General features: G+C 47.0%; 1 protein-coding gene across 1 annotated transcript; it reads right to left on the minus strand.

Annotated features, from left to right (window-relative positions):
• Positions 1 to 1,437: 1,437 nt before the first annotated feature.
• On the minus strand, positions 1,438 to 26,989 carry KCNH4 (potassium voltage-gated channel subfamily H member 4). The gene is made up of 17 exons (XM_072646492.1): positions 26,761 to 26,989; positions 24,167 to 24,400; positions 23,441 to 23,578; positions 23,150 to 23,280; positions 21,790 to 22,033; positions 21,264 to 21,421; positions 13,585 to 13,792; positions 12,811 to 13,008; positions 12,175 to 12,374; positions 10,938 to 11,187; positions 9,836 to 10,089; positions 9,182 to 9,220; positions 8,394 to 8,749; positions 7,986 to 8,092; positions 7,402 to 7,475; positions 2,877 to 3,669; positions 1,438 to 1,729 (listed from the first exon to the last, which is right to left on the minus strand). Exons 1-16 carry the CDS (start codon positions 26,834 to 26,836, stop codon positions 3,187 to 3,189), a joined length of 3,150 nt encoding a protein of 1,049 aa, XP_072502593.1. The 5' UTR covers positions 26,837 to 26,989; the 3' UTR covers positions 1,438 to 1,729; positions 2,877 to 3,186.
• Between the last annotated feature and the right edge of the window lie 422 nt (positions 26,990 to 27,411).

Genomic DNA, 27,411 nt, shown 5'->3' on the forward strand with positions numbered 1-27,411 from the left:
GCCCGCCGATCCTGACGCTTCAAAGGGCCTGGGGACCTGGGGAGACGAAGAGTAGCTTGAATCCGGGCTAGGAGGGGCGCATTGTAATTAGTGGGAGATAAAAGCTGTTTAACCTAGAGAGGTTGTCAGCCCTAATGCATTTCCTAATAGAGCTGCGGGGATTCCGCTCCCCTCTATCTCCCATCACTCCCTTGCAAGTCAATTTAATTCAATTTAACAAACCCCAGACCCCCCCATCCCACTACCCCACTCAGCAAATGCACGCTGCAGTCTCACGCTGAGCTAGAAGGTACCTTCGAAATCAAGTGGACCAATCCCTTTGTGTCTCACAGCTGGAGAAACTGAGGCCAGGCTTGCCCAAGATCACCCAGAGTTAGTGGCAGAGACAACCACTAGCTGGCACCACTAGTGCCAACCACTAATGGCAGAGAAACCTATAAGCTAGGTTTCTTAAATCTCAGGACCAAGGATCATCCCTTTGACACTACAATGTTCTGCAGACCCAAGAGAAAGACTTCAGGATAAGAGTAGGGCGAAAGCTTAATCGTGAGCATGTGGGGGGCATAGAGGGGGCGCTGTAAAAGGGTTGCAGGCTGGTTGAGAGAAGATACTACAAAAAAAAGTGGCTAGAATATACGTCCCAGGAAACCAGGCCAAAAAAGCCAACCTCTGTCTCCTGCCACCCGACGAAAATAATATCCTGGATTTGTTCTGGAATTTCAGATCACCTCACAGACAGGACAGGATGTTGGTCTCAAGGGTACTGCCCTCCTATTGCAGCCTAGAGAGAATTAGTTACTCTGAGACCATCCCACAATTCTACAACTCCTCCCCATCTCTAACACCATCTGGCCACCGAGGCACCCCCGCCCCCATTCCTCCCCAAGATGCAGAGGAAGGTAGAGACACAGGAGTGTGGAGGTGGAGGGTTGGGAGGGGTATAAGTTATAAATATCCAGTATGTGGGTGGGAGTGGGGAAGAATGGGAGACACAGAAGATCCTAGGCAGATGACACATGCTCCTTCTCGGATACAGCTGAATTTCAATGCTGGGGACAATGAGAATGGGATGTGAATTTTTCAAGAGAAAGGGGAATGATTCCATCTGACAAAGACCCCTTTCTATTCCCCCCTCTGTCTGTTGGAGTGGGGGGAACAGGGCTTTGTCTCTCCCAAGTGCTATTTAGGGGGAGGTAAGTTAGATGCTATAATGAGTCCCAGGAGCACTTGTTAAGGATTCCCCACCCCTGTTCCCTGGGGCCACTGTTGTCATGAATGTTGTGCCAGGCAGGTCGGCGCCTTTGCTCCTCCTAGAGATGGCAACAGGGACCCTGGGGTGCAGTGCAGAGAGGGCCTTTGCAGTCACCTGCTTGTTTTGCCTCCTCTGAGCCTTAGGAGCTTCCCAATACATCCCAAGAAACAGACAGGTCCAACAACTACAAAAATAAAGAAAATTTTATTTCCCCTATGAGAGCCAGAGAGAGGAAAAGGAAGGTTCTCTAGAGGAGAATAGGGGGTGAGAGGGATATGGCCCAATGCTCAGGGAGCAGGAATGGTTCATGTGGAGAGGGGACCCTGAGTATGAGACAGAACAGAAAGGGAGGTAGATGGGCTAAGTCACAGCCAGGGAACTGGGGTAAGAGGTCAGGGCTGGAGAATTTGGAAAGGGTGGTTCCTGGGAATATCTGAAGGGTCATCCACAGCCAGACTGGTCACCTTGAGCTGGAACCTAGAGACATAAAGCACACATACATACAAAGAAAGCTAAAGATGTGCTTGGAGATACAGGGAAAGGTATTAGTGGACACTACTTTTGCCTCCCTTTTCCCCATCCCCCCAAACACTACTCCATTCCAGGATTGGGTCAGTTTGAGGGAATAGAGCCTGGAGTTGTACTAATATTACTGAGCAGTGATAACTGGGCTGGACTTTGTAGTCAAAAGACCTGAATTTGAATTCTGGCTCTGATACTTTATAGCTGGGTGACCACAAACTAGTCAGTCTTGTCTCTGAATCTTTCTTCATTTTCGAAAGAGGGGAGATAATACTACCTACTTCTCAGAGAGTGGTGAGAAAAGTTGTAACTCTTAAAGCAGGAAGCAAATGGGAGCCAAAGAGTATACACTCAGCCCCCCTGGGGGCTTCCCTCACTCTCTCATCCCTCAGATGGGTACAGTTTTTGTCCCTAAAGTATCTCTATCTTGATCCCTAAATGGACAGGGTGGTATATTGTATGGAACATCAGATTTAAAAGTCAGGAAGACTAAGTTTTGAATCCTATCTCAGACACTTAATAGCTTGGCCAAACCTCAGTTTCCCCAAGTATAAAATGAGGGAGTTGGAATTAGTGACCTCAAAAATCCCTTCTAGCTCTAAATCTATAATCTCATGAATCTTCCCAGCCTAGGCTGTATGATGCCTAAAGAATTTATGTGCTTGGAGATCTCTCATCATGACTGAAGTCTTCAGATCTCCTGCTTTCCCCAGCTCAAAGGGTGAAGGCAGAAGGGAGTTTCTCATCCTCACCAAGTGATCTCAAGAGAAAAATCTCATTTCCCTCCCTCCCTGTTTCAGCCATTCCTAACCCCCTGGGCAGGAAGTCCTTCCTGCAATCTAACTTTTCATACCCGTTACAGTTTCAGCAAGAGACCAAAACCACTTAGGTCCTTATTGCCTGTCCATTAGATGGGCTCAACTATGCCTTTGGAGACTCCCAGCCCAAGACTTAGTGTTTCCTTCTTTCCTCAAACTTCACTTCCCCAGGCAGGAAAACCTCTAGGACCTCTCACTTCTGTCCCTGGAGTCTTCTCCATTTAAGCTAGCCTTGTTCACTCACCATTCCCTGCCACCTCCACCCTCCCACCACTCTTCCTTACCTGCTTTCAGGTCACCTGGGAGAAGGGCACATCCTCTGCCCAGTCTGACGCAGGCACAACTCCTTGTCTCATGCCCACTGGGCACAGTTGGCTCAGATGGCTCCACCAGGAGTACAGGGGCAGGAGGGAAAGGATGAAAGAGGGAGTGGGGTCAGGGTTCACCACCATTTGTCACACCTCTGAAGGAGGTCCTATGATGACCAGTCCAGCCAGTGGCTTTTGACTATGTAGTAGGCAGGCAAGACACCCAAACCCTCCCAGGGGGGTGGCCCAAGCCCCCACTGGATAGGCCTGGGCCCTAAAACCATGGTCAGTGGAAAGTGTCTGAACTGGAGTGGAAGTGGTATTGGTTGGTGCTCTGGAGTGGAGCTGAACCGTTGGGGAAGACAGAGCCAGCAGGTGGAGATGGAACTTCCAGCCCAGATGATGGTCCTAGGAGGGCAGGCCGAGAGCCAGGGCTAGAAGGGCGTATCTGCAGGGGGCAGAGGGTTGGTGTCGCAGATCTGGAGCCCTGGGGAGAGGTTCCCATTTCTGATTCCCTCAGTCCAGCTGGGGGAGAACTTTGGGGACAGTGGACCTCAGCATATGTGGTATCTTGAGTCCCAGGGCATGGCTCAGTCAACAATGGAGAAACACAAAGAGGTCTTGGTGGTGGACATGGAGGAGTAGAAGGCCCAGGGGGAACAGGAAAGTCTGTGAAGGGTGCCCGGGTTGCCAACCAGGCTTGAAGCAAGTGCATCATGTGGCGAAGTTCCCTGCTGAGCTGAGATACTTCCTGGTTGAGATGGGTGATCTGCAGAAAATATAATTATTACTTCTAGGCCTCTACTAAAATCCTCTTATGTTCTTCTATTGAACTCACCTTAAATTCTACAAGGCTATGCTCATTTGGAATCATGCAAAGCAAATAACTAAAATTCCCATACCTTTTGACCCAGAGACCCTACCACCAGGCATATACCCCTAAGAAGGTCAATGATAAAAAAAGAAAGTCTACTTCCACAGTCAAATATTTACTGTATCAATTTTTTGAAGTAGCAAAGAATTGGAAACAATGTAGATTCCCACGAACGGGGAATGGCTAAGCAAGTTGTGGTACATGATGGAATATTCTTGTTTTGAAAGAAACCATGAATGTGATGAGTTCAGAGAAGTGTGAAAACATACAAATGGAGGCAAGGTGAAGTAAAACACACAATCACCACAACAATGCACAGAGGGAAGAATGACAATAACCAAATAAACAAAATTGGATGTGGCCAAATTGTCATGTCCAAGCATGGCCTCAAGGAACAGGACTGGAAGGCATTCTGCCCCCTCCCCACCCTCTACCCTCTCCAGACTTCTTTGCAGAAGGTTTGGAACCCACCACATATAAAGCCCGACTTTTTTTTAATACATTGCCTATGTTTTGCTGAACTGTTTTCTCCCCCCGCCCTTTTTTATTGTCTGTTATAAAGGATGGCTCTCTGAGAAGGGGAGGGATACCTGAGGAAATGTAGACAGTATGAAAATCAAAGGTGCACAAATTTCCTTATCAACTGACTAATTAATCAACTAACTAATTAATGCCAGCACAAGTTGATAAGAAAATTCATGCAACAATATATATAAAATAAACCTTTTTAAAGAATGTCTGTGCTTTCAGATCACCAAAACTTCCCAAGATGGCAAGGCTTTGGGCATTGGCCCAGTGATGAATGGTGGGTCCATGGTTTGAGGACCAGTCTACATAAATGAAAAGTTGACCACAGGTATTCATTTGTTTGCTTCCTTGTTTTCCTAGCCACAGCAATTTATGAAAACCTATCTATCACTGGGAAAACACACACACCACTGAAACCGTGGAACCCTGAAGAAAAACTTCTAGGGAAATGTTGGTTTTCCTGGCTGTGGAGGACAGGATAGCATCAGAGATGGCACATGGTGGTGTTTTAGGGGAATGAAAGGTGGCTATGGTTAATGACAAAGCATGAGCGTATACTGTTGCAATGTTAGAGGCACAGAGGTAATGCAGAGGCTTGAAAATAGACTAAGAAGTATTATGGTATGATGGTATGGTATGGTATGATGAAGGTATGGGGGGGAGATAGGTCCTCAATTTAGATATAAATGGACTTGGAGTCAGAAAGTTGGTAAGGGCATAACTCAGTGGATAGAGCACCAGCCCTGGAGTCAGGAGGACCTAAGTTCAAATCCAGCCTCAGACACTTGACATTTAGTAGCTGTATGACCTTGGGCAACTCACTTAACCCTGATTGCTTTGCAAAAAAAGAAAGAAAATCCTGAGTTGAAATCCTGTCTCATGCTAGCTGTGCAACCCTGAGTAAGTCATTTAACTTCTCTCAGCCTCAGTTTCCTCATCTGTAAAATAGAGACAATAATATCACCTACCTCCCAGGGTTTTGGGGAGGCTCAAATAAGATTACAGCTCTTCACAAACCTTAAAGTGCTATATAACTACCCGCTACTACTTCTACTACTACTACCTAGATCCTAGATCTAATAGTAATAATAGTAGTAGTAGTATAATAATACTATTACTGTCCTATATACATAACATATTACATATAATGCATAATATATATAATAATACTACTATTACAGTACTACTACTGTTATTATTATTATTGTTATTCTTATTGTCAAATCCTAGCTCTAATGTTTACTGCTTCTGAGACCTTGGGTAGGTCACAAACTCTCTGGACCTTCCTATGCTCATCTGTAAAATGAATGGGTTGGACTAGATGACCTCAAAAGTCATATGCAGTACTAACCATGTTACTCCTCCCTTGCATTTAATATACTCCAGTATCTCTCTAGAGCAGCTAGCTGGCACAGTGGATAAAGCGTTGGCCCTGGAGTCAGAAGGACCTGAGTTCAAATCGAGCCTCAGACATGTACTAGCTATGTGACCCTGAGCAAGTCATTTAACTCCGTTTGCCTCATCTTCCTCATCTGTAAAATAAGCTAGAGAAGGAAATGGCAAACCACTCTGGTATCTTTGCCAAGAAAACCCTAAATCAGGTCACCAAGAATCAGACATGGTGGAAACAACTCAACACCAAGGAGTATTTCTCTAACACTTTCAGGATCAAATATAAAATCCTCTAGATGGTGTTCAAAACTATAACCTATCGTTCCCCTCCCCCTCCCCACCTGTCTAGTCTTCTTCCACCTTAACACACACCCATACCTTGCATTCCAGTGACACAGGCCTCCTTGTTCTCCCTCAACAAAGACACTCCATCTCGAGATTCCATGCATTTTTTCCTGGCCATTCCCCCATGCCTGGAATAATCTTCCTCTTCTCTACTTCCTGGCTGCCTTCAATTCCCAACTAAAATCTTACCTTCTATAAGAAGTCTTTTCTGATCCCCCTGTATATCTTATTTGTATATATTATTTGCATGTTATCTCTCCCTTTAGGCTATAAGATCCTTGAAGGCAGGGACTGTCTTTTGCTCTCCTTTGTACTCCTGGGGCTTAGCACAGGGCCCAGCACATAGTAGGCACTTAACAAATACTTGTTGACTGACTGACTCAGAGGTCCCTTCCAGTCACAAACTTATGATCCCATAATAAATGATGTGAAAGGGCCAATGAGCTTACCTACTAGAGGTGAGGGACATGGATTTGTAAAGTTGCATCTCCTGCAAAAGACTGAGTCTATTTGCAAACTCCTGCTGCCTGTCTCATGCATGGCTTGAGTGACAGGAGGGCTTGTCCCAGGCAAAGGGCATAGCTGAGTCCAAGTTTTGCCAGGTCTTTTTTCTACCCCACTCCCCACCCCCAGCTCCTATGGGATAGTGGCTGTTTACCAGAACAGAGAGGGTGACCAAATCCCATGGGTAAAGAACCTATGGCTCCCTGGCAACAACTCAGAGACAAATGGGATATGCCATACCCCCTAATCCGGGGTCTGAGACCTGCCTAGTAGAGGGCTTTTTCCCCATACCTGGAAGATCAACCAAGGACCAAGGTGTCTGGGGTCCTGATCAGCATGGAGCTTAATAACCTCCCTCCTTCCTGTCTTCCTTGTCCTCTCCCCACTGAGCCTTCCCTCATTTCTACTTTCCTGGGTTCAAATCAGGAAAAGGCTGGAGGAAAGTCTAGAAAGATAAATGCGAGACAGGAAGGAGGCCCAAGATACCTGTAGGCCCCTTCTGCCATACTCCAGAAGTGAGGGTTTCTTTCTCTAGACCAGAAAGTCTATCCAGTTTGGAGGTGAGGGGGTGTCTCTTAAAAGGATATGTTTTCTCCCATTAATTGAACAAGGGGAAACATCTCAGAGAGCACTGGACTCAGGAGAGAAAGAGTAAATCTCACCCTGCTACTGTGTGAATCATGGGCAAATTGTTCAGTTTCTCTGAGCCTCAGTTTCCTCTGCACAGCACAGATAATGAAGTCCTACAGTACCCACCTTACAGGGTGGTGGTGAGGATCAAATGCAAAAGTGTCCTGAAAGCATTTTACACAATCTTAAAGCACTACACGTGTATGGCATTTGTTACGGCCATCTCACCTCTTGGTTCAAGCGACAGACTTTCACCTTCATCTCCTCTGTTTCAGCAGCCAGCTCCTTGTTGGGTCCAGACCCTAAAGTCAGAAAAGGGGAAGGAAAGGCTGATGGTCAGTGTGGGGGAATCTGGTTATAGACTGGCAAAGATTGGATGAAAGGAAGGAGCCTCCCCTCTTTTTATCACAGGGTACCCTTGGGAGACCCTGGACAGCAGAGATGGGAGGGAGGTGAAGAGAATCCAAGGGATATGGAAGTGATTCATTGATTAATGGACTGATTGATTGGTGGTCTTGGGTCTTCAACAATCAGTCAGTCAATAAGTTTTTATGTACTCAGGTGCTATGCTAAGTGCTACAAGATAAAAAAGAAAGGCAAAAACGTGGTCCTGCTTTTAAGGAACTCAACATTCTAATGGAGGAGGTAACCTGCAAACTATGTACATACAAGATATACACATTGAAAAGAGAAGGTGATCGTGGAGGGAAGACCCCAACAGTAGAGGATGGAAGGTGGGATGAAGAGGGACTGGGAAAAGAAAGGCTCCTTTAGAAGGTGGGATTTGAACTGAGTCAAAGCTGGACTAGTACCTGAGAGAGGCGACTGTCGTCGAGGACGAGGCAGCTTGGGTCCCCGGCCAAACTGGAAACTCTGAGACTCTCCAGTGCTGCTAGAGTCCTCGATGCCATCCACTACCCTGGGGAAGCCGGGGAGGAGGATGGGAGTGGGAAAGGCAGTCGTTACAAGTGGAGAAAGCAGAGAATAGAGTGAAAGGACAGAAGGGTGACGGGATCAGGTCAGTGGGGAGCAATGAGAAGATACAGGGCACATTGGGAGATGGGTGAAGTGGGACAATGGGCGAAGCTGGGCTGGGCTGGGGGATGTGGCAGTGGCTCAGCAGTAGAATTGAGGAATTGGAGTGAGTGATACAGTAGAAAGAGCTTTAGAAAGTTGGGAAGAGGATGAAGAGGACAGATTGGGGATGGCTGGCATCTCACCGGGGGCTGAGGTCCGGGGGTCCATAGGTGCCCAGTGGGGGGATGAGCAGCTGAGGGGCCTTCCAGGCAGCGGGACCCTTCAGGGGGGCATGAAGGGAGGGGCTTTGGCCCCGGCCAGCCAGGGCGGGGGAGGGGGAGGGAGATAGGGAAGGGGAAGAAGTGAGGGCAGAGAATGGAGGCAACTCATCACCCAGAAGGCTGGCAAGGGAGCCTCTGGGCCGAGCAGGGCTGAGGCTAGGCAGCAGGAGTGGCCGGCGGGGTCGAGGGGCTCCCGCAGGCTCTGGGCCTCCTTCCGCCTCCACGATGGATGATGGCAGGGTCTTGTCTGAGGAGGAACCGAAGCTGTCTGACTGGGGCTAAAGGAAGAGTGGGCCATTTCTGGCCTCGGGGCCACAGAGAAGATTGCCCCTTCTCTGAGTAAGGGAGCCCTCTTCTCCAAAACTTCTACAGCTTGAAGAAGCTTCTCTCTTTTCAAATGATTTTGTCCTAAGCAGCAGCAGAACTGAGGAAAGACACAACTTCCCAACCCTTCTACCTTCTATCTATCCATGTATCTATCCATGTATGCATACATTCATATCTCTCTATGTATCTATACGTATATGTATACGTACACATGTGTTTATATGTTTGTGTATATACATGTGTGTGTATATTACTAGGTTCTAGGGCTATAAAAAAATTTTTTTAATGACATAGACCCTGCCCTTAAGAAGCTTACTCTTCCCTACCCTGAGCCCCTGGGGGTTCTCCCAGTCCAGCCCCACTCCCCAGGGGGCACAGGTTACCTGAGAAAGGCGTGGGGAGCGGCAAAATCGACTGAGACCCTGGAGAGGACACAGTGGGGATTAGAGGGGGGAAGGGGAGTCAGTATCTGAGAGATGCCACCTTGGTCTCCTCAAGGCCAACTCCCAGCTCTTCCCCACCCCCAAACTAGTGCTCTTCAGAGTCAGACTGGCAGGGGGCAGAGCAGAATTCTGATGTCAAAGGCTCAGGTTTATCCTTTCCCCAACTCTTAAGTCTCAGATAGAGAGACAGATAGAGAGAGAAAAGAAGATAAAGATCTGGAGATGAAAAGATAGAACCAGAAAGAGGTAGGGATAGCAAAAATAGGATCCCAGATATAGGTCCAGGGACTGACAGTCAAGGATTGCCTAGCACAAGCCCTCAGCACTGGCAGAGTGCCTAGAGCATGAGAGGCACTCAGTTAATATTTCACAAATGAATGAACTGATGTATATGTAGGAGAAGATCAGCCAGATGACCAGCAAGGACAGGGAGTCATGACACATCCCCATGAGGCTGGGAGAATGGCTACATATGAACATCTGCAGATTGGTCATATCTTAAAGGAGTCAGGAGTCCCTCCTGAGGGACAGTATAAGCATATGTTTCAGAAGGGAGGGCAGAAAGGGCCTTAAAATGATAGATGATATACATACATGGGGGTCAGAACCCCGGTGAAGGTTGAAGGTGAGGTCTCGGGCCAAACCAGCTCGGAAGGCAGCCCCATATTCAGGATAGAGCCTCAGAACATCAGCTAGCCCTTGACCACTCAGCTGTTGTAAGCCACAGTAGGTCAGCGCCTTTACGTCAGCATCCGTCTTCAGGACACAACCTGAAGAACCTGATCCTGATCCCAATCCAGGGTCCAGTCCTGGCTCTGAGACATCTGCCCCAATCAGGTCCCCCTTTCCTGTGAGTGAAATGGATATTGGGTAGTCAGTATCTGATCAATGAGGGAGGCTGGTGTACTGAATTGAAAGAATTGAGGGGACAGCATTAATCAGTGGGAGGAATGGTCAGAGAGATTAGGGTAGTGGTCAGTGAGTAGATGTTTACTGATGGCCAGTGTTTGGTTAGAGTTGTTAGGTGGTTAACAGATGGAGTGATTAATGAGGTTGTGAGGAGAGTCAGTGGCTAGAATGATCAGTAGATTTAGGGGATGTCCAGTGTCTGGAATGATTGATGGGAGGCATGGTCAGTCACTGAAATGATCCTCAATGTGTAGACTGAGTAATGAAGGTTGGGGAGAGTCAGAAACTGGAAGATCATTGGGGTTGGAGTATGGCCAGTGATTAAAATTATCAGTGGTTTGGGGTGGGGAGGTCAGTGACTAGAATGATTAGTGGGGAGTAGAGGGTATTTAATGGATGAAATGATCAGTAGGGGTAGAGAATGATTAGTGGTTGGAATAATCAATGGAGGTAGAGGAAAGTCAGTGGATGGAATGATCAATGAGGGTTGAAAGATGGTCAGTGTTTGGGGGTAGAATTTGGCCAGTGGTCAGAATGATCAAAGGTGACCAGAGATGGTCAGTGCCTAATGATCAATGGATGGAATACTTAGCAGGAGTGAAAAGAGTCTGGTCTAGGATTGGTGACTAGTTCAAGAATAGTCAATAGGACAGTCACTGGAGGGATGTTCAGTGGGATTAAGAGAATAATAAGGAGGATGATCATCAAGAATTCCAGGTGCCCACCCTGAATTCTCCAGATGCCTAGACCCTCAGGTAGTCCCTGAAGCCAACACTGAAGGTCTCACCTAGAATAGCTAGCACCATATTGTCCTGTAAGACTTCAAGTGATCCAGAGCATACATAGTAATATGCCTGAAGTGCATCCCCTCGTCGTAGCAGGTACTCTCCTGGAGCACAGAATGAAGTCTTGATATGCAGTGAGAGAGCTCTCAAGCAACCCCGACTCGCTGCTCCAAAGAGTGGCAGTTGCAGAATCTCCCGGTTCAGATGCATCGCAATGTCAGCCCGAAGCTCATCTGGAAAGTCCTTTAGCAACTGCATAAAGAACATAGGTTACCCTGATGCTGCTACACTGGGAGATTGTAAGGAAGAAGATCTTGCTTCCCAACCCTAATCACCCAGAAGTCCTTCCCCAGTCTCTTCTGCTGCATCTCAGCCTTAACAACCCATCTCTTTGAACAGCAATGAGATCTTCCCCCATTTAGTGGTGATGGCCATATCCCATGATCACCTGGATCCATGACCAGTGACTCAGAATCACAGAATCTTAGGATTGGAATGGGCTTCAGAGGCTGTTTCCAACCTGGAGCTAGACAATATCCCCAATAACTGATCATCTATGTCCTTTGTAGAGAGACTCGTTACCTCCTAAGCCAGCCTCTTCTACTCTAAATATTAGGAAGGTTTAGTCCCCCAATTCAAGTCTAAATGTGTCTCTCTACACTCCCCCCCTCATTATTCCAAGTTCTGCTCCCTGGGGCCAAACAGGACAATCTAATCTCTCTCCCATGTGATACCCCCTTCAAATACTTGAAGACAACTATCATCTGCTGCCTAAACCTCTTCTTCAGGCTAAGCAGACTCGGTCACTTCAGTAGATCTTCATTTGATTTGAACTCAAGACTCTTCATCATCTTAGTCACCCTCCCCTTCCTTCTCTTCAGTTTATAAATGTTCTTCCTAAAATGTGGTGCCCAGAAATGACTGTAGAAAAGCTTTAGAGACAGTCTTACTCTCTAAAATAGCGGGACTCTCATCTTCCCAGTTCTAGACTCTATGCCTCTCAGTCTAGCCTAAGATTTCATTAGTTTCCTTAAAAGTCATATCATACTGCTAATTTACACTGAACTTGTGGCCCACTAAACCTTCAGGTCTTTTTTGAACCAAGTGCCACCTCACCACACCTCCCTCTTCTTTGATTTACATACTTGCCCTGGTTGCTTAAGTTCAACCATCTATGAACTCTGGCCTAGCCTCCCATCTGAACTTAAGGGGTAGGGTGCATGCCAGTGATGTGCTGACCTCATTGGCATCAATGCCACTGTTGACAGCCCATGTGGTCTGGAAGTATTCCAGCATGCGCTGCTTGAGGGGTCGGGGCAGGCGGTGTACTCGAATGAAATCCTTTAAATCTTTCATGCGCGTGTGGTAGAGAGAGCGTCGGGAGTACATGCGTTGGATAATGGCTGTCACGTTTCCAAATACCACAGCATGCATTAGTGCTGGTGGTCAGAGGAGACAGAAATAGCATTTCAGAGTCAGGTAGGAGCAAGACTAGACTTCTAAGGGCAAGGGATGGGGGTCATTCTCAGGATAGAGAGTGGCCACAGCAGGTTGCTTTGAAGGCAGTTCCTTGGGAGCAAAGGAAGTGGAGGGGCGTGGATCATGGCTAGAAAAAAATCCCCTTGACATTAAAGATTTCCCCACTCCTCTCCCATGAGACTTTTCTGCTCAGGGGCTCTACAAATTCTACTGACTGACATACATGTGGTCTGGTGGGGCCATATCCCCTGACCTCCCCACGGGGGAAATTAACCTAGGACATAGGGATTGAAGAGCCACAGAGCCAAGTAGAGTGAAAGAAAAGAGAATAATTATCCTCAGATTTCTGAGGTGGGGAGGTGAGGGAAAGTAGAGACTGTGGACAGAATGTCTCACCCCCAATAAGCATAGTACAAATGGAGAAAATCTTCTCTGCGTCTGTGTTGGCGCAGACGTTGCCAAAGCCGACGCTAGTGAGACTGCTGAGTGTAAAGTAGAGGGCAGCAATGTAGGCGCTGCGCCGGGAGGGGCCACCCATGGCTGAACCATTCACATAGGGAGACTCCAACCTTTTGCCCAACTCATGTAGCCAGCCTACATTGGGAGAAAGAAGAGCAGAACAACTTCCAGAGACCTGTGATGCCACCCACCAACAACACTGGACAGGATAGTAATGGTGGAGAGAAAGGACAATTTAGCCTCAAGCTTATCCCTAAACCTGTAAGACCTTGGACATGTCACTTAACTTCAGTTTCCTCATCTGTAAAATGAAAGGATTAGACTAATTGATCTCTATTTGTTTTTTTTTTCTTCCAGTTCCAAGTCTAGGATCTAAGAACTCTCTACAAGACTGAGGAACTTCAGAAATGAGGGGACTGTGGGTACTACCTTGGGGTGGGGGACCTGGGAGGGATTGAAGGGATTGATTTGGGAGGGCTCATGGAGCTGAGAGGACTAGTAGGAGGACTAGTAGGAAGATATCTTAGGACTGGGTTGCTTGAAGGATCAATCTAAAGGTCCTAAGAGGGGTTACTGAAAGGGTCCCATAGAAAGCTGGCTGGAGATTCCAGAGGGACTAAAAATTTCTAAGGGGGAAGAGTGGTGAGTTCCCAAGCTAGAAGTTTAGTGAGGGCATTGAGGGTGAGAAGGAATCAGGAATCCAGCACTCACCAATGTCCCAGACTAGTGGGTCATTGGCCTCCATCTCCTTTCGACCAATGACATACCAGATGCAGGCCATCCAGTGAGCCAGCAGAGCAAATACAGACATGAGCAGGGTGAGCACCATGGCACTGTATTGTGAATACCGATCCAGTTTCTGCAGTAGCCGCAGTAGCCGTAGGAGACGTACTGTCTTCAACAGGTGTACCAGCGACGTCTAAGGGAGAAAAGGCAAAAGGGGTTGGTGAAACCCCAAGCCTAGACAGTACAACCTCTCCTTGTGGCCCTCAGGGGCCCCAGGTAAAATCTTGCCAGTTCCGCCTTAACCCATCCAGCACTGAATCTGGCTTGTTACTTGGAAAGCAGAAAGGACAAGATAGCATTGTAACAGAAGGAATGAGATAATAACAATAAATTGATCACAGGATCATGATCCTAGAGCTGAAAGGGACCACAGAGGCCATAGAGTTCTACCTCCTTCATTTTCCAGATAAGAAAACAAGCCTCAAGGAAGAAAACCAACTTTCCTAAAATCACACAAGTAGTGAGCTTTGAACTCCAGGTTATCATTTCAGGGCCAGTGTTCCTTCCACTGTACCATAATGACTCTACTAAACCCATCAGCATTTATTAAACACCTACTATGTACTAGGGATAAAAGACAAAAATGGAATAGTCCTTACCCTCAAAGAAATGACATTCCATCAGGAAACTAACATACAGATAAATAGCATACAAGTAAATACAAATATTGAAGTGGGGGAGCACAGGTGGATAGAATGTTGGGCACATCATTTAACTCTGTTTGCCTCAGTTTCTTCATTTGCAAAATAAGTTGGAGAAGGAAATGACAAACTATTCCAATATCCTTACCAAGAAGACCCAAATGGGGCCATAAAAAGTCGGACATGACTAAAAATTGAACAAGAAAAACACTAGCAGCTTGAGGATGAGAAAAGGCTGCTTGCGGAAGGAGATTCTTGAACTAAGCTTTGAAGGAAGGTAGGGATCCCAAGAGTCAGAGGTGAGGAAGAGGAGAGAGTGTGCTCCCAGTGCAAAGGGCTTTGACTCATGCCCAGATCACCTAAGATGGAGGCATTCAAGAGGGAAACACCAGGGACCTGCTTCTAAGAGAAGCCATTCTGCATTGCCCTACCACATGGATGGGAGTAGCCTCTTTCCATTGGCTGAGTATTTAATTCTACCTGATGGAGACATAGTTACTCTCTCTTTCCTCTGGAGTGAATATCTTGCTCATATAAAGTATAGCCACCAAGCACTAAACTGAAGGCTGGGAAAGAGGGAAAAGTATAAGGAAATAGCCTCTGCAAAAACCCAGAGGCAAAACATGGAATACTGTGTTTTTAGAATTCAACCCAGTATGACTGGAACTCAGAGTTTTGGAAAAGAGATAATTTCTTAACCTAGGAAAATAAGGTGGAGCCAGACTGTGATGGGCTTGAAATACCAATCAGAGAAGTTTGTGTTTCATCTTAGGACTTTAGAGTAGGGAACCCCCGGTACTTTTTGAGTAGGGGACCTTTTGGTAGCCTGTGGAGGGTAAAGAGGTGAAAGAATTGATTCAGGGAAACCACTTAGGAAGGTAGGTTACTGGAAAGATAGTGGTGCTCTACACAGAGATAAGTAAGAAAAACAGAGGGTATTTGGGAGGAAATATAAATGAGTTCTGTTTTGAACATGTTGAGTTTGAGGTGTTTACAGGATACTCAGTTGGAAATGGCCAATAGGCCGCTGATGCTATAGAACTGGAGCTCAGGAGAAAGAATAGGACAAGATATGCAGATGTGGGAGTTATCTGCATAGAGATGATCATTAAATCCATGGGAGCAGTGGAGATCATTAAGAGAATGTGTAGAAAAAGTAGAAGACCACGGTAGAGCCTAGGGATACACACCCATAGTTAGGGGGTCAAGATATGGTTATTGATGCAACAAAGAAGACTGAAAAGGAAGGTCCAGATAAGTGGGAGAGAACCGAGAGAGAACGATATCAGGAAAACCCAGAGAAAAGAAAGTATACAGGAAAGGATGATCAACAGTGTCAAATGCTATAGAGAAAACAAGAAAAATGAAGACAAAAAAAAAAAAGACTATTAAGAGAGATCACTGTTGTGGAGCAGCAAGGTGGCTCAGTAGATAGAGTGACCGGCTGGGAGTCAGGAGAACCTGAGTTCAAATCCAGCCTCAGTCATTTGCTAGCTGTGTGACCCTGGGCAAGTCACTTAACCCTTATTACTGCTCTCACTCCCACCCCCCAAAAAAATCATTGTTCTGTGTAACAAGGGATAGCTCTCTCAGCTGAGTAAAAGGAAAGACATATTAGGAAATCAAGATGGTGTTAGAACAAAAGATAATAATAAATTCTTTTCTCCTCTGGTACAATTTGGATTTTGATATCACCATTCAATTGAAACTGTTCTCTCCAAAGTTACCAGTGTCACACTCTCTTGATCCTCCTATCTATTTAGCTGCTTCTCAGTCTCCTTTGATACTTCATTATCCACATCTTGACCTCCTACCTATGGGAGAACTTAAGGCTCTATCTGCTCCTTAATCTCCTTTACTAGTTCATCAATCATGTCATGTCCATTAAATATGGCTCTGTCCAGGACCTTCTCTCTTCTCTCTCTACACTCTCTCACTTGGTGATCTTTTTACCTCCCTCTCATGAATTCCCAGATCTATAAAGCTGGCCTGGATCACTTTTTTTATACTGAAAATAAAAGCATCACCAAACTGCTTTTTGGACATTTTGAACTAGATAATTCATAGGCATCCCAAACTCAACAAGTCTAGGACACAACACCTTAGCTTTCCCCCTAAATCCTCCCCTCTTCTGAATTTACCTATTACTGCTAAGTATACCATCATCCTTCCAATTACTCAGGTCTACAACCTCAGTTTTGTCCTTGTCTTCTCACTCATCCGACATAGCTAACCCAGAGACAACTAGGTGGTACAATGGATAGATGCTGAGGCTGGCATCTGGATGATCTGAGTCCAAATCCTAGCTTCGACATTTACTGTGTGACCCTGGGCAAGTGACTTAACCTCTGTCTCACTTTCCTCAACTGTAAAGTGGGCATATCATTTATTATCCCTCAGGGTTGTTGTAAAGATCAAATGAGATAATACATTTTATAAAAAATGCCACATAGTACTTACTTAAATACTTGTTTCCTTCTTTCCTTTCCTTCTTTTCCTCACACCTTCCTTTCTTTCTTCCTTCCCTCCCTCCTTTCTTCCATTGCCACTAAATAGATTCTTGTTATTTTTGCCTTTATAGCATCTCTCTACTTGTTCCCTTCTGCCTACTCACCTAGCCACCACTTTAGTTTAGATTCTCATCTTCTCTTCCTAAGACTATTGCAATAGCCTTCTGATTCATCTTCCTGCCTCAAGTCCAGCCCCACTCTAATTGTTGTTGTTTAGTCATTTTTTCAGTCATATTTGACTTTTTGTGACCCCATTTGGGAGTTTCTTTGCAAAGGTACTAGAGTGGTTTGCCATTTTCTTCTCCAGCACATTTTAGAGATGAAGAAACTTAGGCAAACAGGGTGAAGTCATTTGCTCAGTCACAGAGCTAGTAAGCATCTGGGCTGGATCTGAACTCAGGTTCTCCTGACTCCAGGGCTGATTACTCTAGCCATGCTCCACCTAGCTGTTCCCCCCACTACAATAGCCAATGGGATTTTTCTAAAGCACAGGTCTAACCATGTCATTCCTGCCCTGCCCCCTCCACTCAACAATCATCAGTGGCTCCCTATTACCTCCAGGGCCAAATATAAAATCCTCTGGCATAAAAAGCTCTTCATTACCTAGTCCCTTCCTAACTTTCCATTCTTTTCACAATTTATTCCATTCTATGCACCTTATAATCCAACTACTGTGACCGCAAGATGCTCCCCACCTTCCTCTCAGAGATCACCTTCCATGTACTCTCTCTCTGCGTTCCTAGTTACTTACACATTGTTCCCCTCCCCATTAGGATGTAAGCTCCTGAGGACAGGGGCTGTTTTAGCCTTTCTTTATGTCTGCAGCATTTAGCCCAGTGTCTGGCATGTACCACTTAATAAATACTTGCTGACCTAGTGTAGAGCAGGGGAGAAGTTGGCCTCTATTTTCTCAATCAAGGAAGGTTCTCTGCTAAGGGGAACAGAGAAAGAGTGGCATGGGATGCTTCAGAAGAGAAGACTTGAAATAGCTGATGTGGGGAATGCCACTAGAGAATCAATTAGGGAAGGGTGAAAAGATTACCTTGTGGCATTGAGATAAGGTAACATAAATTTGTTCTGGACTTAGTAGGCAAGTGGGCGCAAAAGAGCTCAAGGTGGGGGTGATCCAGCTGAGCAGGGCATGAGTGGCAATAGGACAAGGGGCAAAGTATTCATAAATTGAGGACAGTGTAAAGATTAACTGGCTAACCACAGGATCAAGATCAGGAAAGGAGGAAGATGAGGCAAATGACCTGGAAGAAACTTGAGGACTACAGCGGCCAAAGGTCACACTGAGGATGAAAAATAAATTTAGGAAAAGTGAGGAATAGGGAAAAACAGAAAGGTAGAAAGGGAAAAATAGAAAAACAGATAGAAGAATAATAGCTTTCGTCATTGTTCAGTTGTTTCAGTCATGCCCAACTCTTCATGACTCCATTTGGGGTTGTCTTGGCAAAGATGCTGGAGTAGTTTGCCATTTCCTTCTCTACTTTATCTGACAGATGAGGAAACTGAGGCAAATAAGGTTAAGTGACTTGCCCAGGGTCACAAGCTAGTAAGTGTCTGAGGCTGGATTTGAACTCAGGTCTTCCTGACTTCAGGCCCAGAACTCCATCCATTGCCCAATAATAATAATAACTATTTACATATTTATAGTGCTTTAAGGTTTATAAAACATCATCCTTGCACTACTACTTTTGGGGTAGGCAGTGCACCATTTTGTAGATGAGAAAACTGAGACTTGGGGAAAGTAAGGGACTTGTCCCTAGCTCCATCGCTCATAAGAGAAGCCATGTGGTGGAGCTGAAAAACTACTGTTTTTGGTCAGAATATGTGGATTCAAATCTGGGCTTCACCATTAATTATCTATGTGACTTTGGGTAAATTACTCTAGTCTCCTCTATAAAAGGAGAGGCTTGGACCTCTTATATATGACCTCTAATGTCCTTCCAGCTCTAGGATACTAACTGTTGTAGCTGGATCTTAAGAAGGACTTTGGTGGCTGTTCACAGCAGAATGAGGAGAGGGATAAAAAGCAAGAGCCTTCCCTCTTTATGATGTCTGGAGAGAACTTATCCTACCCACAGGCAAGGGACCAATGAGATAACCTCTGAAGAAAACTTTGCTTGAAACCCCTAGACTACCAGAAATGCTCCACAAACACAGTAGATCAGAGATTTAGAACAGCAAGTGACCTCAGAAATAACCACTACAACCAACTCATTTTACAGATGAGGAAAGTGAGGCCTACAGCAGTCCAAAGATTTGTCCAAGGTCTCATAGCTTGTAACTGACAACTGTGATTTGATCCCCTGTGAATCTAGGCTTCTTTTCACTCCATCACTGAAGTCACTTGGATAACAATGAAGAATAATGAACAGCCTTAAAGGGAGTCATGACTGGGTACATATGACATGCACTGAGGCAAATGCAGACATGTGGGAACATGAATGACCAGGCTGGTTTGGGGACCCTCTCCTCTTTTCTCAATTTCTTCCAGTATCTCAGAGCCAAGTATAGAGGACAGGGAGGAAGTTTCCTAGTTAAAGACCCACATCTGCCCTTTGAAAACCCTAAAGTGAAATACAGGAGGTGAAGGGGGAGCAGACAAGGGTGCCAGTACAACCTTCCCTCTATGTCTAAGCCCTAAACACATGACTCAGGGGACCAGAGTTCTAATCTGGGAGGAGAGAAAAGGGGAGAATCCTGCAGCACCATCATCCTAAGACAGGTTAACTCATTTAGTCCTGTGCCATTTCTCTTGAGGTTCCAAAAGAAAGAGGTAAATCAATGTCTATACACTTGTGTATTTAGATAGTTGGAGGTATGCATGTGTGAGCCAAAGAATTATCACTTACATCCATGCATGAGAGTTCATGCAGGGTTCAATACACACACACGTGTGTGGGAGCATGCACATGTGTGTGCGGAGCTGGGAGATGAAGCCCACAGCCTGTTGGCGGCTGGTTAAATCAGGGTATGTGTAGGCGGCTTCCTGCTATAGCTAGCTGGAAGTGCAGTAGGCAGAGAAAATCAACCTTCCAACCCTACTCCCCTCAGATGGAGGGGGGCCCAAAGGACCCCATCCCTCTCCTCCTCCACCCTCCCTGAGCTAGCCAATTGGAGTGACCTTATTTCTCTTCCAAAGGGCAGGATCTTGAGGTTTAGATCCCAGAACTGGCCTTGCTTTTTCCTCACCCTTCTGTCTATTCCTTGGAGTAGAGGGAGAAGGTAGTTCTCAAAGGAAGATGTCAGAGAAAACAGGCCTTGGGGGCAATCTAACATGAGATAACACTGCTTTATTCTGATTCCATGCCTTTTCACTGGATTTTTCCCCTTACCTGGAATTCTCTCTCTCCTGGGTTGCCTAGCTTCTTTTAAGACTCAGCTCAAATCTTATTTTCTGCTGGACTCCTTTCCTATTCCCCTTAACTGCTAGTGTCTTGTCTTTGAGATAATCTTTCATCTATTTTGTATAGTATATATCACACACACATATATATATATATATATATATATAAGTAATTAGTTGTATGTTGTCTTCCCCATTACAGTGTGAGCTCCTTAAGGGGCCGACACCGTTTTCCCCTTTCTTTGTATCTCTAACTCATAGAACAATGTCTCAAACATAGTAAGTACTTCATAAATGCTTGGGTCCAAATACTGTATTCTTTCCACAGGACCTCACTGCCTCTCATAGTCCAATCCCCTAATATTACAGAAAATGAGGCAGACAGTTGTGAAATGACTTGCTCTAGAATAGATTACTCTATTAGTTTGTGTGGTTCAGGACTAGAACCCAAGTTCTACTCTGGTGTTCTTTCCCCTCTACCACACTGACTTTTCTGACCATCTTAAAGAGAATTTCTCTTCTAACCCTACTCCCCTCAGATGGAGGGAGGGCCCTAGAGACCTTATTCCCCTCCTCTTCCTCCATACTCTCTGCTCTAATCAATTGAAGTGACCTTATTTCTCTACCAAAGAACAAGATCTTAAAGTCTAGATCCCAGAACTGGCCTTGCTGGGTTAGAACTGGCCAGATGTGATGCCACTCATATCTCTTTTACATGCTATGTCATACCCCCAGATAGATTATAAATACCTTGATGGCAGGGACTCTGTGTTACTAATTTTCTCTCATATAGTATCTAACAAGATTCTGGGTACCTAGAAGGGGGTCATTAAATAGCTGTTAATGAACTGAGAAGGAAGACCTGGGAGGAGAATTGAAGATTATTTCTGGATTTGAGTTACTCTGCTCTCTTCTAGAAGGAAGTATTGGTCTGAATTTGACAATGTCCAACCCCTCAGCAAGAGAAATTGGTATGAGGCCTGGATTTGAGGACCCTATTTGGTGTTTTATATGAGATGGAGAGGAGAGGATACTGGATCTCAATGTGAGGACACTAGAACTATGCTCTTCCATGTCTGAATCCCATGGGAGGTCACTTACAACAGTAATGTTGAAGGCATATAGCAGGTCAAAGGGCAGAGCAGCAATGAGGTCAATGAAGAACCAAGTGGCCAAATAGTGAAGGCCAATGGAGCGAGGGGCAGAGACAACTTGGCCCGATTGGGATACGTAGGTAGTTCGGAAGTTCAGGATGATATCTGGCAAGAGAGAGGAAGAGAATATGAATGTCACTCAGGGAGCTCTTTTCGTTAGTATAGGAATGTTGCCCACCCCTTAACCAGCCCTGGGAATTTTAACCATGGAGTTAAGGAACTAGAGTCTCAGGGAATTGTAACTGGGGCTTTAGTGTTAGAAAGCTTATGGGTGATGAGGATGGGCTATAGATAGGTCCTTCTCTAGGGGAGACGAGAGACTCCATGTCAGGATCCCAGAGACCTGGAGAAGGGGGTGGGTCCTGAGATAAATTCTATTTTGGAAACCCAGGAGAGGGATGAAACATAAATGAGTCTGAGGGCTTAAAGAAGGGTTGAAGTCTGGACATGGGACCTCTGGAGTGGATTCTGACCGAGGATGAAGAGCATCTCCACAACGATGTCACTGACGAGAGTGTGCCGGGTGGCGATGGGGCTGTCATCGGCGCCTGAGAAGCAGACGTTGTAGGGGACAGTGATGGCCACGTAGAAGGTGGCAAGGAGGATGAGGCCATCCCAGAGGGCCTTGGGGACACTGTAGTGAAGGAGGAGGCAGCGGGACCCCCCCACAGAGGCTACCTTGTATTCAGGCACTGACGGCTTCGGTTCAAACACGTTCTGGGGGAAAAGGAATCGGGGCTGGGGGGACACTGGGGGAGAAAGGGCTGGGGGAACATTGGGAGGAAGGGGGCAACGGGCATCATGAGGTAGAGGGACTGGGGCTGGAAGTTCTGGAAAGAAGGAGGCAGAGGCGAGGGAGTGTCCAGAATGCAGAGAAAGAGGTCTCTGAGTCAGTGTGACCCTAGTTGGATTCCCTGTCCCCTAGATCTATAGCTCTGTTCCTTTGTCTGGTTTACTGTCTCTCTCCCACTCTCAGATTTATCTCTTTTGGATTGAGCTGTTTATATTTCTGAGGGTATCCTGGAAGGTTTGCTCACCCTGGCCTAGTGCTTGGGGTGGGGAGTGGGGTAGATTCCCTGATTCCCAGTGTGTGAGTAGTGAGGATGCTCTCCTGAGAGAGGTGGTGACAAGTAGAATACATGACTCTAAGGTCTAGCCCTGAGGTCATTAGCTTCTCCCTTCTCAAGCTTTGCTTCTGGGCCCAGGAAGTGTTAGTGGAGGGAGATGAAGCTCTCTCAGGATGGTAATCACACCCTTTTCTGCAGTACTAGTGATCAGCACAGAACATTAGCTAATATAGTCACTTTCCCAGGACCAATGGAGAGGGGGAAGGGAAGGGCTCCATCGAAGGAGATTTGTAATCCTCACAGGCTAAGTGGAGGACAAACATTTACCTTTCTCCCTGATCCCAAGAGAAGGGGGGTGCTTATCTTTAGGGACCTCACCACCCAATAATTTCATTATATACTGATACGGAATAAAACTATCAAGCAGTAGATAATGCTAATAACCTGTATCTTGTCCTTTTGACATAACAAAAAATGGGATAACATCACAACCCTCCCCCTCAGCCTGAAAGCAGTAACCCCATTGAGGCAGGGAGGGCACAGGATAGGGAGATGGGGAGAAATAGGCTATGTGAACAGGAAGACAAGGTATTTGAGGGGAATGGGATAGGAAAAGGAATTGAGGAATTTCAAAAATGGGTGGAGGAGAGTCCATTTCAGTAGCAGGCTATAGAGCCAAGGAGTAGGAACAATTGGAAGACAGGCAAACAGAGGGATCTGGAAACCAAAGACTGGGAGAGGCTAGGGCAACTGGGAGATGACTCACATTGTTGGCTTTTACATTGCCCTGACCACGGCGGCCAAATTGGGTGGTGAGCCTGTGTAGTACAGTGTGACCCTGTCTCCTGGCTGTTCGAAGCCTCGAACTTCCCCCTTTCCTGCTTCTAGTCTTCTCTGCTGGGAGAGTGAGTTGGGAGAAAGCATAGTCTGTGAACCTGGGACCATGGGTAGAGTGTCATCCCTCTCACCTCAGGCCTCCCTTCCTTCAATAGGCCTCCCCATGGTCTCCTCTCTACCCCATCATTTGCCTTTCCTTCCCCTCAGTTGCTGCAGTTACCATGGTTATTCCCTCCAGGAGGACCCAGTCCCCGTCCCTGGCTCTGGGTGATATCTTTGAAGGAAAAAAGGAATAGCACCACGTCCCCCATTTCATTCTTGATTGGCATCATATCCAGCAGACACCAGAAGGCTGAGCCTGGGGAGAAAAAGGAAAGCTGGGTATCATAGGTAAAGGGCCCTGGTTGCTCTGTTAGTCCTAAAACATCTCCTTCCCCCAAATATCCTTTGGTCCAAGGGACTTGTTCTTGGACAGTCAGAGGTTGGAGAATAGTAGAATGTATTAAAAATTAGCATAGAAATATCTTGCTCTATAGATTAGAAACATAAATAAAATTAGAAGGTTAGGTTCCTCTAGGACTGTCTTTCTTTTTGCTTGTACTTGTATCCCTAGCACTCATTACAATGCTTTGCAGCTAGAAAGTGCTTAATAAATGCTCACTGACTTGGCTTTTAAAATGTATGCTAATAACTGATGTCAGAATAATATTTTAAAGTTAGCAGAGCACTTTTTGCATATGACCTTATTTGAGCCTCAGAACAATCCTGTGAGACTCCAGCTATTAATTATCACCCCTATTTTACAGATGAGGAAGTGGAGGCTTTGCCCACCTTCACACAACTAATGAGTGACAGATGGAGGATCTGAATTCAGGTCTTCCTGAATCGGTCAGGCCCTTTAACCACTAAGCAACCCTAGGTTTCTTGGGGATCAGAGAGTTCTCACCATCCTTTCGGTAGAAGCAGAGCTCAGCTCGGTGCTCCTGCCGGCCCTCCAGAGCTTTGTGTAGCCGCTGAAGGGCAGGCTCACTGGTCTCAGGGCCATAGAGGAAGCGGCAGCTGCAAGTTTTCTGCATCACTTCAGTTCGGCAGAAACCTGTGAGGTCGCAGAAGCCGTCGGAACAGTACACAATAGGATAACCCCTCGGGCCCTGAGCATTAGCCAGCAGGAAGTTACTGTCTGTGGAGAGAAAAAGGCTCAGGATGGGGGTAAGGGTAGGGCTTCATTAGAGAAGGAAGCTTTCAGAGAAGAATATGTTAGGTTCGAGATGAACAAGATGGATTTAGGGTTACAGATATAGGATCACAGATTCCAAGACTGAGAGCTGGGAGAGGACCTTAGCAGTTAGTTAATCTAGCCACTCTCCCTCTCCCCCACTATTTTCTAGAGAAAGAAAATGACTCCCTGGGAGGTTCAGTAACTTGCCTAAGAACACAGAAACTAGGATTCAAACCTAGGTCCAATGACTCTAAATCCAAGGCTCTTTCTTCTATTGCACAATCTCTCTGGTTCTGTCCCAGGAAAGGCTTAGAGCTGGATGTCCAAGTTCTGAATCCTATGCTTGACACAGAGATGCTAAGATAAAGAAACTAAAGACTGTTCTAAGGAATAGAGATCCAGGTATTATTCCCAGGTTGGGAAACCAGAGCAGCGGCTTAGAAGGAGAGGATCTAGTCCTACTGATTGTCTCTAGGCAGGTAAAAGATTATTCTCTCGAATTTTATAGATGAGACCCAGAGAGGCTGAGGGATTTGCCTAAGGTCACAAAGTTAATATAAAATACGAGAAAAGAACTAGAATCTACCTCAGTTGTCTTTTAGAATTCTGTAATATTAAAGCCCTGGAGAGCCTACAGTCCAACTCATTTCATTTTACTGATGAGGAAAACTGAAACCCAGAAAGAGGTAAGACTTGCCCAAGGTCATACATTTGTTTAGTGGAAGAGTCAGACATAAGCCTAGATGTTTTGACTCCAGGTCTTCTTCCACTATATCACATAGACTTGGAGGGTTGGGATGGTGAAGGTAGTGGTAATCTGTCCCTGATGCTCAAAGTTTGAAGATCCCCCTTTAGAGCCTCTCCTTACCCCTCTGTCCAAACCCCATAACAACAGGATGGGGGCTGAGGGCTGGGGGGAGGGCTGAAACAGCAGACTATTCTCAGTAGGATGGGAGGAGAGAGAGAGAGAGGACAACACAGCTTGAGCTCAGTCTCAGGTTCAAGAGTTCAAGTAGAGGCAAGAGGCTATAAATTCCCACTCTAGCTCCCTTCTCAGTCCTAATGAGGGGACAAAAGGGTGAGGGTGGTATTTGAAAGGGGCACTGGGTGTGAGGTAAAAGGGCCCCATGCTCTTCCTCCTCCCTCTATCTCAGGGCTGGTTGCCACGGTGATAGGTGCTATGGAAACTCGGGAGGCGGGAGGAGAGAGGAGGGGAATGGAGGGAGGGGTAGGGACCGAGCAACTCCACATCCGCCCTCGGGTACCACTTTCCTTCCCCTCCCTCTCCCTCTCCAAGCCCAGCCTCCCGAAGGGGCCAGCTCAGCTCCTTTGTAAGAAAAAGGGGAAACGTAGGAGGGGCTCTGGGGCGGCTGTCCGCGGTCCTGAACTGGGAACTCGAGCTAGGTGGGATGTGGACGGATGTAGTGAGACGGTTAGGGTGAAAAGAGAGCTCTCCCCTCCACTACAGAGAGCAACCACCCCCTCTTTAATCAGTAAGACAGAGATTTTCGTTTTATGTTTCTTCGGTCTGTTGTGTAGGGCGCACATGACCTTGGTCCCAGCCTCCCTTTGCACTGATCCAGGTCCCGGCGAAGTCCGGGATTTTATTTCTTTGGTGGGGTGGGGGTGGGGACAGGGAGAGGAAGGGGAAAAACTGGGGTCCTCATTGCACAGACGAGGCTTCAGTTCCCCTTCTCTTTAATCTTCGCGCCCCCCCTTCCCCAGTTCTCCCACACCCTAGACACACACACACACACACACACACACACACACACACACACACACACACCCATCCCCATCCCCATAGCTCAATCTTTGGGGGCTGGAGTTGGGAAATCGAGATTTAGGGGAGGGGGCAGCCCTGGGCTTCGAAAAACCCCTTTCCGCTTCCAATGCACAAAGACACTCCCCTATTCCCGCCCTGTGCTACCGCGCCCCTAACCCTTTGCCTGACCCTTTGCACCTTTGCACCCTTTGCACCGGACAGTCCTGTCCGATTCCAAGTATTTCTGGTTCCCCTCGCTGCTTGCCTCACAAGAGGAACCCTGCTTTTCTCCCACCTCTTCAAGTGACCCCCGTCCAACGCATTTTCTAATGCCGAGCTCTGACCCGTCCGCCCTCAGTCTCTCTTTCCCTAGGATCTCGGGATGCGACTTCTCTCCAGTGTCCTTGGGCTCCCCATCCCCACCTTCACTTGTGTTTCCGTAGCTCCCAGGCTGACAGGACTAGGACAGGTTGCAATCTCTGTCCCAGCAACCCTGGGGTCACCTCAGCCCCTTGTCCCCTACACCCAACCCCTACAGCCCTCGTTCCCTACTCACGAGTGCCGTCGAAGCGTGTGGCGATAGTGTCCAAGAAGGTGTTCTGGGGGGCCAACAACCCCTTCATGACAGGCATGGCCCTGGGTTAGAGAGATCCAAGTTCGAGGAGGAGGTTACAGGGGGAGGATTAGCACGGCCAGGCAGGGTGGGGCGCGCTGCCGGCCGGGCCGGGGCGCCCCATGAGCCTGCCTCCCTCCCTATCTCCTCTTCTCCTCTCCTCCTACGACGCCGCCGCCTCTGTGCTGGGCTCGGGGCTCAGCTCTTCTCCGCGCCGCAGCCCGGGCCACCCCGCCCCCCCAGTCCCTTTTGGGGCTGCGTTCTTTCCCCCCCCCCCAGTGGCCTGGCGAGCGCCCGCCACGTGGCCCCCACAGGGGGAGGGGCTGCCAAAGACTGCTCCCCTCCCCTCTCAGCAGCCCACTTCGCCGAGGTAGGGTCCGCCCACGCGTGTCTCAAAGGGAACTGGATGACGACACGCCCACAGGGGAGTCCTAGAGAGTTGGGGAGAGGCTAGCGCTGAGAGAACGTCCCTCCTTCCATGTGGTCCCTCCTCCTAACCTGCCCTCTTCCTTCTAGAGAGCTCTTGGCCCCAGGTGTGACCCCGCTTATGATGTGAACCCGCCTCCATGTATGCTTCTGGGCCTCCCACTCTTG

Source organism: Notamacropus eugenii, chromosome 2 (assembly GCF_028372415.1).
Source record: "Notamacropus eugenii isolate mMacEug1 chromosome 2, mMacEug1.pri_v2, whole genome shotgun sequence".
Classification (NCBI taxonomy): domain Eukaryota; kingdom Metazoa; phylum Chordata; class Mammalia; order Diprotodontia; family Macropodidae; genus Notamacropus; species Notamacropus eugenii.